The sequence below is a fragment of the Pristis pectinata genome, chromosome 3 (assembly GCF_009764475.1).
Source record: "Pristis pectinata isolate sPriPec2 chromosome 3, sPriPec2.1.pri, whole genome shotgun sequence".
Lineage (NCBI taxonomy): Eukaryota > Metazoa > Chordata > Chondrichthyes > Rhinopristiformes > Pristidae > Pristis > Pristis pectinata.
Window position 1 is genome coordinate 115,040,834 of NC_067407.1, and position 13,983 is coordinate 115,054,816.

Consider the following 13,983-nt stretch of genomic DNA (forward strand, 5'->3'; position numbering starts at 1 on the left):
CTAGAAATTGGAAACCCTTCTGCAGATGACATATTCCCGTTATTAATTAGAGCTCTTAAGGGCACATGAGTTCAATTAATATCTTCTGCATCATGGGAAGCCACCTCTGCTGGCAAATTCCAAGGCCCAACATGGTACTTTCTTTTCATTGAAATCAAAAACGTGCCTTTTTTGGTGAAGGGCCTTGTTGACCTCTCTGATGCTGCAAAGAGCAGTGTAGATCTACTGCAGTTTTCTGGAATGACCTAGTGGCCAGGAAACAAAGTGTCATCTTGAACCTGACTACCACAGTTCAAGCACGAGAGCCCGGCTGAAGATAGTTCTGCAGACTCTCGCATGCCTCTGTGCTCTTAGACTTCGAAAAGCTGAGCTTGTGAATAGATTGCTGATCAGCCAAATCCAGGTATAATGTGATGTCTTTGAAGACTGTCCAGGAATGGGCCCTCCATAGTGAGGACATGTATTTGCCTCCTGTCTTGGACATGTCAACCCTCTCTGAGTGGACTGCCATGCCTGTCTGAAAACCTTCAGTAACTGAGTGCTGACAACTGTGTCACAACTGAGGCATGCATTGAATGAGGAACTGAATGCTGCAAAAATGTTGAGTTTGAGCTGTCTGCAGACTTTGGGAAGCGCTTGGACAAATTGCAGTCAGTTCTGAAATTATACAGTCAGGTCACCTCATGGCAGCACAGTATTCCTTTAAATCTTGATTAGGGCAAGAATGTAGCATAATGTGCTTCTAACTGCCACTTTGACTCAGTTGGTCTCACCTTGTCAGAGATGTTTTCTTTGTTCACCCAATTCCTCCTCCATCTTTGCGTACTGAAAACTTGTTTTCTCTCTTTCCCAGTTCTGATAAAGGGTCTCAGACTTGAAACGTTAACTGTTTCTCTTCCAGAGATGCTGCTTGACCTGCTGAATGTTCTTAGATTTTTCTGTTTTTATTTCAGGTTTCTAGCAGCTGCAGTTTTTTGAATTTAATTTATTGAATTAAAGTTGTGGACAGTCAAGGCACAGTCTATATTTTCGTCAAGTTTATTGGTACATCTAGTAAATCAGTAGGAACATTTTCAGGAACCATCTGCCTTTGTTATAACTATTTCCTGATGCTCCGCTTTATAGTAAGTAAATACTGGATCACAGTCAACTTACAATTATTTGGAACATCATGAAGTCTTTTCAGTCCAGCTGTATAGAATATAATAATCAATTCTAAATCACTGTGATCTACTGTTCAGAAATACGATTTTCCCCATACAAGCAAATTAAACTGCTGCAAAGCCTTTCAAGAAGTTGGTTCCTTGTTAATAGCTTTTGTTTTTATTTTGTGCAGAGGAAATGGAAGAAGAACTGGAGACTACAAGTATTTTAGACTTGACGGAAAAACAAAGACATCAGCTTAAACACCGGGAGATATTTCTATCACGCCAATACGAGTCACTTCCTGCCACTCATATCAGGTATGAAATTACACTTCATTGGAAAAAGTTCATTTATACAGCAAGTTTAATTTGTTTTGTTTACATAGAAATAATAAAGAAATCTGTTCAATTTAAGAAACCCCAATATTCATTTTGTCACTCTAATTTATATCAAGCGCAATCGAATGTAAATTAAAACAGAAAATATTGCAAGTATTCAGCAGGTGAAGCAGCAATATTGGGAGAGAAACAGTGTTAACCTTTTCAGATTAATGACCTTTCAGATAGCTTGACGAAGTTAATAAACAAGCATATTTTAGGCTGAAGATAAAGGGGAAGTGTGGGGGTAACGAAGGGTGGAGACAAAGAGATTGAATGATGTCACTAGTGGTCATGTCAGCTAAGAGAAGGTGGTGAAATCTTGTTAATTCAGATGTGAATGGAAGAAATGTAAATAGGATTAGATAGATGAGGGATGGCAAGAGAGGAAAAATAGTGCTGGAACAGTGCGGTACAGAACACAGTCTTTACTGGAGATCTCATATAAACGGGAATGCTGAAAATATCCAGCTTGTCAGGCAGCATTTGTGGGAAGAGAAACACCGAGGTAACATTACAGGTTAATGACCTGACATCAGAACTGGCAAGTTAATATGTAATGTTGATTCCATTCTTTGTCCATAGTTACAGCCTAACCTGCTGAGTATTTGCACATTTTCTGTTGTTGTTTCAGGTTTCCAGCAACTTCAGTATTTTGTATCTCATAGTTCCTGCATTTATTTTCTCTCTCTCCCCTCTTCACCCATCTCATTCTCTTTGCATTTCCTCCGGATTGATAATCTGTTATTTACAAGCTTTTAGCCTTCTGTACCAACTGACACCATACTGCTGGCATTATTCAGTCTCCATTGATCTCCACCCTATTACACACATTCCTTCTGTTCTCTCCATTCCTTGCCTTTCTCTGCAACTTGAAATATGCTTATTTTGTAATTTTGCCCAGTTCTGGTGGAAGGTCATCAGCCTGATATGTTAATTCTCTTTCTCTCTCTATAGATACTGCCTGATGTATGACTATTACACCATTTCCTGTTTTTATTTCAGATTTCCAGCATCTGCAGGTTTTGTTTCGTTTCTTAGTTGAGAGTTTAGTTACTTTATTAATGCACTAAACGTACCATTGACAAATATTTTTATGTATAATCACCACGGACCGTATCTGATTATATCAAATATCAATGACAAATATAGTTTTGGAAGGAACTTATAGATTTAACTTCTACTGATTCCTGAGCATCTTTCCAGAGTAGTTTAGTTATAATTTGGTTTACCTCAGCTTGCTGCATAAATAAGCAAATATTCAAAAAAATTTTAAACAATTTAGCATTGTACTACATGCAATTACAGCCTATAATATAGAAACAGATCATTTAAACCAACTATGAACGTTGATTCATAATGCTGCACAAAATATGTAGGGACATTTTACTATTTTTAAAGATGCTGCATATACACTGTTGACAACAAGCAGATTTAGTCCAATACCTCTTCATAATCTTGAATTCTGTTCCTATACTTTTGACCAACATGGAGGTTTCTACATTCCCACAGTTCAAGCTGTCCAAAGCAAAGCCTAGCTCTTCATCATGCACCCAGCATTTGTATGCATCTGATTTTTGTTCTATCAATCTTCAGTGATCTGGAGTTGAATGCCATGTTGTTCTACTTGATTGTGAGATTTACATTCATAGAAAGAACATTAACCAGCTGTGCTTCCCTATAAAGTACTGAAATCCCAATCCATATTTGGACCTGAGGATTAATTTTTTCAATATTCTCCTTATGATCTCTCTACATGATATTAAAAAAACAAGGTTATTTAGAATTCTTTACTATGCATTTTCCTGAACAAAGTAAGCTACCTTTCCCAATTTCTGTTGATTCTCTGTACTCCAATGCATTCACTTAAATATCTTTTCTGCAGAGATTAGAAAATACTCTCATCAAATATTTTGCAGTTTTCAGTTCCATGTGTAAGTTTGCTCTATTCACGGAAAACAACCTTTCATTCATTATGGTCTTTCTCTCTGGAATTCTCTTTTTGAAACACCATACCTTTTCACCTCTCAGTCTTCAGAATTCTCCATAAAAGGCCTTCCTTTCATCTGAAATTTTGGCATCTTAGCCAGTGAATGCCTCCTCTTCCTTCCTGTTCCACATTTTCCTCCTCTACATTGCAAAATATTCTTTGCTGTTCCTTTTGCAGGGAATACAGCAAAATTGTAAGTTGTGGGAAAATGCTGTGCACAGAAACAAACTATTCTAATGTGAATCGACCAGAACAAAGGCATGCACTGAAGTCACAGTGGGTAGATGATTTGTATGTCTCTTCCTGTTTTAATGATTGTTTGAACTGAGAAAGAATTAGTACATATAAATACTGATTTGGCTCATAGAGAGATACAGCGTGGAAAGGGGCCCTGCGGCCCACTGAGTCCGTACTAACCATCAACCACTTATTTACACGAATCCTCCATTAATCCCATTTTTTTGTTCTCCCCTCACTCTATCAATTCCTCCCAGATTCTACCACCCCACCTTACCCTCTATGGGCAATTTACACTGGTCAATTTAACTTACTAAACTTCACGCCTTTGGGATGTTGGAGGAAACAGAGCACCTGGACGAAACCAATGCAGTCACGGGGAAAATGTGCAAAATCCACGCAGACAGCACCATTGGTTAGGATTGCACTCTGGTCTCTGGTGCTACAAATAATTTTATGTCTGTTTAAACTACTTTGCTGGTGTTCTAGGGAATAAATTGTCATAAAAGGTTTTTCCTGATCTCTAATTACAATTAAAGATGCTTTCACATGGCAGATGTCGTACTAAATAGTAGAGGATAAATTAAACAAAAATGGTTTGAGATCTTAATAAATTTGCTATTAAAATAACTTGCTTGCTTACCTGCCTTTGTTCTGCACATATCAACAAAGATGACAACAGGCAAGTTCCTTATTCTAACATTTGCTTATAAAAGGATCCTTGAGTCATTGGTAAATGCAAGACATTTTTTTTTGCCCTGTGTAACGTTTCCAAGTGATTCCAGTGATGTTGACTAATTCAGTAAGAGATGTTTCAGCGGGTTGAAAGGAAGCTAGTGGCAGTTAATTGGTGCTCATGTTTGCCATCCAGAAGAATCTAATATCCTTTTATTTTAAATTTATAACTGGTGCATTTTAATGTCCTCTGTCAACTTTTAAGACTTTTTTTTTCAGAGGAGCTTGTGTTATTGCAAGTGTATGGCAAACTATTATCTGTGCAGAAATTATTTGTAGAAATTCATTGGCAGAAATTTGCTTTGTTTTCCTTGTAGTTGGCCCGGACTCTAAATGTTATCTCCAAATACAAAAATAATTTTGTCTTGTCTTTTGGTACATCTGTACAGTTTCTCTAGCATTCATTCCATTGAGCATAAGGAACAGATTCATTTAATCTTGTATTCTTGTGGTTTTTGCCTATACTTGTTGATGCTATTGAATATACAATGATCATCATCATTGCAGTTCTCCTTTGCCCTAAGAATTTTTTATTTTCTTGAATATCAGTCAATATTGGTGTTTGCATTAGATGTACTGAAAGGAATTGCCTCTTTCATCACTGGTATCTGTTGATAGCCTTTGGAATAGGTACCCTTAAGCCATTAGAATGTAATAAATGAAAGATTGTTTTCTCTGAATAGAGCAAATTTACATGTACACCTTTGAAGTATATGTTTGATTCTAATAGGAAGGTATTGTTGATTTCACATTTGAATATCTATATCTCTGTTGACATCAACAATGATGGATTTTCTTAACCGTATACGCAATATGCAGAAGATATGATTTGTCAAGTTTGAGGTTAATTACTGGAAATTAAGCCCATGCTTGCATATCTGGATTGGTTTTACAAAACAGCAAAGCCTTTAAGTTACAAATTACCGCAGATCATAACTTGCTTAATGGTCAACATAGCTGTACTGTATTTCTTAGACAGTTCTGATAGATGGTTTCCTATAAGGCCTTGTGCTGTTAACCTAAAATGGTAAATTTAGTATCATAATAAACATTCTTGCTTTGTTTAAGTATCTCAAAATAATTTTTGATGAATACAGCCACTGTACTCTTAAATATTAGTCATGAAAAAATATACAGATTTCCAGAGCTGGGCAAATATTTCTGACCCCAGAGGGTAACATAACTTCTGGCAATCTCACATTTGTTCAGTTTACATTGAAGTTGTGGAGTGGGTTTATGACCACATAAAATTAAAGGAGGACATTGGGAAATTTTACTGAATTCTTTTGGGTTTTAATATGTGCTGATGTGATATTACTCATGGACAAAGTAAAAATTATCTCTTCCTATAGGTAATTTTTCCTTTTAATCTGTAATTTGTTGTCTCCCTGAATCTGTATAGCTTTTACAGATTACAGAATCATAGAAGTTTATAGTACAGAAAGGAAATTATTTGGTTCACTGTTTCCTTGTGGACTAGGAGAGAGGCTAATTAGGATAATTCTACTTCCCATCTCAAGGCCCATTGTTTGGTAGATTATGGTTTTTCAGGAGCTCATTTGAACACTTACAAATGTGATAAGATTTTCTACATCTACCACACTTCGAGGTGTTGAGTTCCAGTTTGCCATAGATCTTTGGGGTGAGTTCCTTCTTTCCTGAAACCCCCACTAATCCTTTAACCAATTAACTTAAATCCATGTCCCTTAGTTATTCACTTGTCTGCTAAGGAAGTAGGTCCTCCAGTTCACCTGATCCAAGGGTATGATAATTTTATCCATCTTAACTCTTCCTTCAGCATTTTTTGTTTGAAAGAACATGGCCGCAACTTAGCCAGCTTCTTTTTATAATAAATTCTCTAACTCTGGCAACATCTTTGTAAATTTTCTCTAAGCCATCTGCGGTACCAGCACATCTTCCCTATGCTGTGGTAATGACAACTGTAAGCAGTAGTCTAGTTGTAGCCATACTGCTGTTTATTTTGTACTTCTAGCATGACCTCTGTGCTCTTGTAGTTCATGCCTCAGTCAATAAGATCAAGGGTCCATGTTCCTTTTCACCATTTTATCTATTGCTTTATCTTCATGGATTTGTATCTGTGTCCTCTAAGATCTCTCTTACTACAGTTTTTAGTATTTTACTATTTTTCATATAGTCAGTTCCTTGTCTTGTTTGTCTTTCTGAAGTGCATTATCTGCACTTCTCCGGACTGAATTCTTCTGTGCCCACCTACCAGACAATTAATATCTTGCTGCAGTTAGAAATGTTCCTTCTCAGCGTCAACCAAATTTTAACTTTCGATTTAACGGGCGATTTAAAAAGCAGACCACCATATCCAGCGGGCAGCGTCGGAGCAGGCAGAGGAGTGAGAGGGAGCAGAGTGGGTTGGGCTTTGGCTCAACGGGCTTTGGCAAGAACGGGTAAGAGGCAAGACTTATAGAGGGGGGTAAGTTATTAGTTTATTTGTTGAACTCAATGGTATTCAGCACTATTCATCTTGGGTTTGTCTTATGTTTGGAGTGTCAGATGTGGGGACCCTGGGAGACTACCAGGCTCCCCGATAACTACATCTGTGCAAAGTGCACCAAGATGCAGCTCCTCAAGGAACGGATTGAGAGTCTGGAGCAGCAGCTCGATGACCTTTGGTCGGTTAGGGAGAGCGAGCAGGAAATAGACAGGAGTTATAAAGGGTTTGTAGACAGCACCTCTGTGGCGATCCCCCTCAAAAACCGGTATCTCATTTTAGACTCGGTTGGAGAGGATGACCTGATAGAGGAAGACCTCAGCAACCGGGACCTTGGCACCATGCCTGGTACTGTGGTCCAGCGGAGGAAGCGAAATGCAGTGGTTATTGGGGATTCTATAGTAAGGGGTACGGATAGCAGATTCTGCGATACCGACAATGAATCTCGGATGGTGCGTTGCCTCCCTGGTGCCAGGGTACGGGATATCATGGACAGGATCCAGAATATTCTGAGGGGAGAGGGTGAGCAGCCAGAAGTCTTGGTACATGTAGGTACCAATGACATAGGTAGAAAAAGAGAAGAGGTCCTGAAGGAGGAATACAAGGTGTTAGGGAGAAGGTTGAGAAGTAGGACCTCAAGGGTAGTAATCTCAGGATTACTACCTGTGCCACGTGTCAATGATAGGAAGAATAGATAGCTCTGGCAGATGAATGCGTGGCTGAGTGACTGGTGCAGGGGGCAGGGCTTCAGATTTTTGGATAATTGGGACCTTTTTTGGAGGAGGCATGACCTATTCGCTAAGGATGGGTTGCACCTAAACTCCAAAGGGTCCAATATCCTGGCGGGAATGTTTAATTTAGCTGTTGGGGAGGGTTTAAACCGATCTGGCAAGGGGATGGTAACCAGGATGTTAGGTTACAAGATGCTAAGGTAAGGGAGGAAGTTTATAGAAACAAGTCTAATGAGGATGGCAAGAAGGACAGGCAGGTGAGAAGTCAAGATAATTTGCTGAATAATAGAAGTACAACAAATCAGGATGTTAGGATACAGAATGTTAGGATAGGGGATGAGGTATCTAGGAACATGTCTAAGATAGTATGTAGTGAAGATGGTAAGAAGGATAGACAGGTGAAAAGTCAGGATAATCTGCTGAACAATAGAAGTACAACAAAATGAATAGCAGATACTGGACTAAACGTACTATATTTAAATGCACGTAGCATTAGGAATAAAGTAGATGACCTAGTGGCACAACTACAGGTTAATAAATATGACATTGTGGCAATCACCGAGTCATGGCTTCATGATGGATGTGATTGGGAACTGAATGTCCAGGGGTACACAGTGTATAGGAAGAATAGGCGGGTAGGCAGAGGGGGAGGTGTGGCCATGATGGGTAGTAGTGATATAAAATCAATAGAAAGGAAGGACATTGGGTCAGAGGAGGTGGAATCCTTATGGGTGGAGCTAAGAAATAGCAAGGGTAAAAGGACAATAGTAGCAGTCATATATAGGCTCCCTAATAGCAGTCAGGAAGTGGACGATAAGTTGCAGTTTGAGATAGAAAAAGCATGCCAGAGTGACAATGTGAAGATAATTATGGGGGATTTTAACATGAAGGTGGACTGGGAAATCCAGCAAGGCGGTAGAACTCAGGAGAGTGAGTTTGTGGAATGTCTAAGGGACGTTTTTCTGGAGCAACTTGTTGATGAGCCCACCAGGGGATTGGCTGTTTTGGATTGGGTGCTGTGTAATGAACCGGAGGTGATTAGGGAACTAAAGGTAAAGGAACCACTGGGAACTAGTGATCACAATATGATTGAGTTCAGTTTCAAGTTTGAGAAGGAGAAGCTGATAACTGGTGTATCGATATTTCAGTGGAACAAAGGAAATTACAAAGGTATGAGAGAAGAGTTGGCCCAAATTGATTGGAAGAGTAAGCTAGCTGGAGGGACGGCGGAGGAGAAATGGAAGGAATTTCTACAGGAAATAAGGAAAATGCAGGATAGATATATTCCAAGAAAAAATGTTTTGAATGGAAAAAAGGCACAAATGTGGATAACGAGAGAGGTGAAGGTTAAAATAAAAGCAAAAGGGGCGGCGTACAAAGAAGCAAAAATTAGTGGGAAAACAGAAGACTGGGAAGCTTTTAAAAACCTGCAGAGAGAAACTAAGAAGGTCATTAGGAAAGAAAAGATGAATTATGAAAGGAAGTTGGTGGATAACATTCGAAAGGATACTAAGAGTTTTTTTTAAATATATAAGGAGTAAAAGAGAGACACGGGTTGATATAGGACCAATTGATAACGGTGCAGGAGATATTATAATGGACGATAGAGAGATGGCAGAGGAATTGAATGAATATTTTGCATCGGTCTTCACCGTGGAGGACATCAGCAATGTGCTGGTTAGTCAGGAGTCTCACGAAATGGAACTGAGTTCAGTTAAGATTACTAGGGAGAAGGTGCTAGGAAAACTAAATGGGCTAAAGACTGATAAGTCTCCTGGACCGGATGAGGTGCATCCCCGGGTTCTGAAGGAGGTGGCTTTAGAGATAGCGGAGGCATTGGTGATAATTTTCCAGGAATCGATAGATTCCGGCATGGTTCCGGATGACTGGAGGGTTGCAAATGTAGTTCCGTTGTATAAGAAAGGTGGGAGGCAGCATAAAGGAAATTACAGACCTATTAGTCTGATGTCAGTGGTGGGAAAATTATTGGAATCTATCCTCAAGGATGGGGTTACAGAATACTTAGAGGTGCAAGGCAAGATAGGTCCTAGCTGACATGGTTTTGTGAAGGGAAGATCCTGCCTGACCAACCTATTGGAGTTTTTTGAAGAAATCACAGGCAGGGTGGATAAGGGAGAGGTGGTAGATGTTGTGTATTTAGACTTTCAAAAGGCCTTCGACATGGTGCCGCACAAGGGGCTGATTAATAAGATGAGAGGTCATGGAATTACAGGTAGGATAGCAGAATGGGTGGAGCATTGGCTGGTTGGCAGGAAGCAAAGGATGGAAATAAAAGGATCTAGTTCTGGTTGGCTACTGGTTACTAGTGGTGTGCCGCAGGGGTCGGTGTTGGGGCCGCTCCTTTACATTAACGATTTGGATAATGGAATAAATGGTTTTGTGGCTAAGTTTGCAGATGACACCAAGATAGGTGGAGGAGTAGGGAGTATTGAGGAGATAGGAAGGTTGCAGAGAGACCTAGACAGTTTAGGAGAATGGGCAAGGAAATGGCAGATGAGATTCAATGTTGAGAAATGTGCAGTTGTACTCTTTGGAAACAGAAATAAGCTGGCAGATTATTATCTAGAAGGAGAGAAAATTCAAATTACGTAAGTACAAAGGGACTTGGGGGTACTCGTGCAGGATACCTTAAAGGTTAACCACCAGGTCGGATCAGTGGTAAAGAAAGCGAATGCTATGTTGGCATTCATTGCGAGAGGTATAGTGTATAAAAGTAAGGAAGTGTTGATGAGGCTCTACGGGGCACTAGTGAGGCCTCATTTGAAATACTGTGCGCAGTTTTGGGCCCCACATCTGAGGAAGGATGTGCTGACGTTGGAGAGGGTTCAGAGGAGATTTACGAAGATGATTCCAGGAATGAAAGGGCTTACATATGATGAGTGTTGGTCGGCTCTTGGACTGTACTCACTGTAGTACAGAAGAATGAGAGGGGACCTCATAGCGACATTTAAAATGTTGATAGGAAAGGACAGAGTAGATGTGGCTAGGCTGTTTCCCTTGGTGGGTGAGTCCAGGACCAGAGGGCACAATCTTAGAATTAGAGGGTACAGTTTCAAAACAGAGATGAGGAGAAATTTCTTTAGCCAGAGGGTGGTGAATTTGTGGAACTCCTTGCCACGTACAGCAGTGGAGGCCAGATCAGTGGGGGCATTCAAGGAAGAGATAGATAGATATCTAAATAGTAGGGGTATCAAGGGATATGGGGATAAGGCACGAAATTGGGATTAGAATAGGTTTTTTTTCCTTCCCCATTCCCCATTTCTCATTTCTTTTTTTTCCTTTTCCTTGAGCAGACTCGATGGGCCGAATGGCCTACTTCTGCTCTCTTGTCTTGTGATCTTGTGACCTTGATCATGACCCTTACAGTTAAGTTCAAATAACTAACATGTACCATAAAAGGCAAGGGCCCTGATACTAAATTCTTTAAAAACCTACATCATCTGGCCCTTGAGTCACCAAATCTTCGATCAATCATTTTCATCATTTCCCACTGAGCCAATTTTTAATTCAGTTTGTCCCATTCCCTTGGACTGCATGGGCTTTTACTTTGCTCTTCACTTTGCCATGTGAAACTTTGTTTAATAGCTTGCTGAAATCCATGTGGAGTGCATTAAATTTGCTTCCCTTATTGAGTTTCCTTGTAATCTCAGAAAAAAAACAATTGAATTGAAGTGAAGAACATTAGTTCTGTACATCCACAGAGTATGTAGATTTTTTATGGAATCTGACACCTGAGGGGAGAACAGGATTAAAAGCAAAACAGGTTGCACCCTACCTTTCTGCAGCACTAAAACAAACTGGCACATTGTCATCTCTTTGCAGTTAATTACTCACATCAGAGGAGTGAAGATTTTTGGCAGGCAAGGGATATGGTTGTTTTCATTGTTGAGACTTCATTTAAATATATTTAAATATATTTTTATGTGCTTGTTCCTATATTTGACAAAAATGATATATTTCATTCTACTAATCTCCTATTTGATTTCATTGTAATCTAAGTGATTTCTGAGTCTACCTGAAATCATCATCTCGTAGTTGTAGCTGGGTATAAATATCTTATTTATCATGTATGGCAGCTTTAGTATCTGCTTTTTTGTAATGATCACTTGGCCATTAATATATTTTCAGATGTGTAGCTCTGCCAACCAGTCCTGATGCTCACATCAAGCCTTTCTTTCTTCCTATCCGGTGATGGCTCAAAGTGTACTTTGACTCTTTTGTGGTGGAGGTCTGGAATTGGCTTGTAGACCCTGAGCCTTAATGTGGTGCCTTTGGCAAAAAAAAAATCTTAATAGTATTTTAGAATAAAACTTAATGTTTATACATGCTGAGTTATAGATTTGGCTTAAAAAACATATTGATTCAGTAATATTGCTGTTGGGACCTTATTTTTGTCCACATTTTGCTAGGGGCTCAGATTTGCCATCCTACTCACTTTTATTTAGTGGAGAAGGGAGTGAACAGCAGCTTGATCAAAATGGAACAAATGACAAGATCATAACTCACCCTTGCTCAATTAGGTTTTTCCCTGCAGTGTTATAGAATGGAGTTCAGTCCTGCACTTGGTCTATGTGGAAAATGTGAGAGCAAAGTTATCAAAGGAAAGGAGAAGCAAATGGTGAGAGCGAGCTAGGCAGTTAAAAATGTGCACGAGATGTACAAAACATGAAAAAGAGGACAATCGAACAGAGGGGAGGTAGTATTTTTGTTTTTGCTCGTGCAGGCTCTGTGGAATCTTAACAAGGAAGAATATAAAATATGAAAAAAAAAGTTATCAATAACTAATCTTATTTAGGATAAGATTTCTTTATTAGTCACATGTACATCGAAACACACAGTGAAGTGCATCTTTTGCATAGTGTTCTGGGGCAGCCCAGAAGTGTCGCCACGCTTCCGGCGCCAACGTAGCATGCCCACAGCTCCTAACCCGTACGTCTTTGGAATGTGGGAGGAAACCGGAGCCCCTGGAGGAAACCCACGCAGACATGGGGCGAATTTACCTCATCAAAAACAACGTTCCAATGAATACAATATCTGCTTTTGTAATCTAATTAGAATTTAAGCAATCTGATAATCCTCGATTGCAGACTCTTCTAAATAACCAGTAAAAGAGAGTTTAGGTGCTGGGATGATGGATTTTGAAATCTGTCCTCGTATCTGACGTTCTGAGTACAGAGGTTTGTTTTTATAGCATTTTTAAAACTCTTGAGTACAGAAGTTTGTATTTATAATGTTTATTAAAATGCATAGTTGAGCCCATGATACAATGGTCAACTCAGCTGTGCAGAGTTGAGCATCAGAAGGACAGGAAAGCTGCAATGGTAGATGATTTAATAATCAAGAAAATAGGTTCTTCTGTGGTTACACAAACATTTCTGGGATGGTTAAGTTAAGAATGTCATGGAGCAGCTTCAGAATATTGAGGGGTTAGAGCAAACAGCCAGACATCATAGACCATAGCAGTATTATTGACATAAGTAGAAAGGAAGAGGAGGTCTGGCAGCCCTATTACAGAGAGCTAGAAAGGAAATTTAAAGAACAGATCTTACAAGGGTAGTACTGTCTGGATTCCTACCACTGCCACACATCAGTGAGTACGGAAATAGGAGGATAATGCAAATTAATATAACATTTATTTATTAGTCACATGTACGTCGAAACACACAGAGAAATGTGTCTTTTTGCGTTAACAACCAACACAGTTTAAGATTGTGCTGCGGGCAGTCTGCAGGTGTCGCCATGTTTCCAGCTCCAACATAGCATGCATAATATGTGGCTGAAGAGAGTGCAAGAAGGAGGGTTTTAGATTCTTGGGGGATTGGGACTGATTCTGGAGAAGGTGGGACCTGTACAAAGTCAATTGGTTTGTATATCAACAGGGCCGACACCAATATTGTTGCAGGGAGATGTACTAGTGACTTTGGAGAGGGTTTAAACGAACCTGGCAGGGAGGAGGGGACCACACAAAAGCAAGAGAGGCAAAATTGGATTTGGAAGGTGGAGCATCAGTGAACAAACCTGAAAGGCAGCAGGATGAGTTTGGAAGGCAAGAACAAAGAATGGTGAAAATCATTGGAAAGAATTCTGATGGACAAAGTAAAATCAATATTTAGAGAGATAAAGATTAATCAAGAGCAATTAGGCTAGATTTGTAAAGGGAAGGTCGTGACTGATTAATGATTGAATTTTTTAAGTTGGTAAAAAGGAATTTTGATAAGGGTAGAACATTTGACGTGATAAGCATGAACTTTAGCAAGGCTTCTGACATAGTCCCAGATGGTG

The 13,983-nt window shown here is 39.5% G+C and overlaps 1 protein-coding gene across 8 annotated transcripts in view; it reads left to right on the top strand.

Moving 5' to 3' along the window:
* The window catches only part of mta3 (metastasis associated 1 family, member 3), a 188,536-nt gene that overhangs the window by 41,434 nt on the left and 133,119 nt on the right, over positions 1–13,983 (top strand). For all 8 annotated transcript variants that reach the window (XM_052012144.1, XM_052012141.1, XM_052012137.1 and 5 more), the window contains exon 4: positions 1,337–1,463. In XM_052012144.1, the coding sequence (XP_051868104.1) occupies positions 1,342–1,463 (122 nt within the window). In that variant the 5' untranslated portion in view covers positions 1,337–1,341. The remainder of the gene's footprint in view (positions 1–1,336; positions 1,464–13,983) is intronic.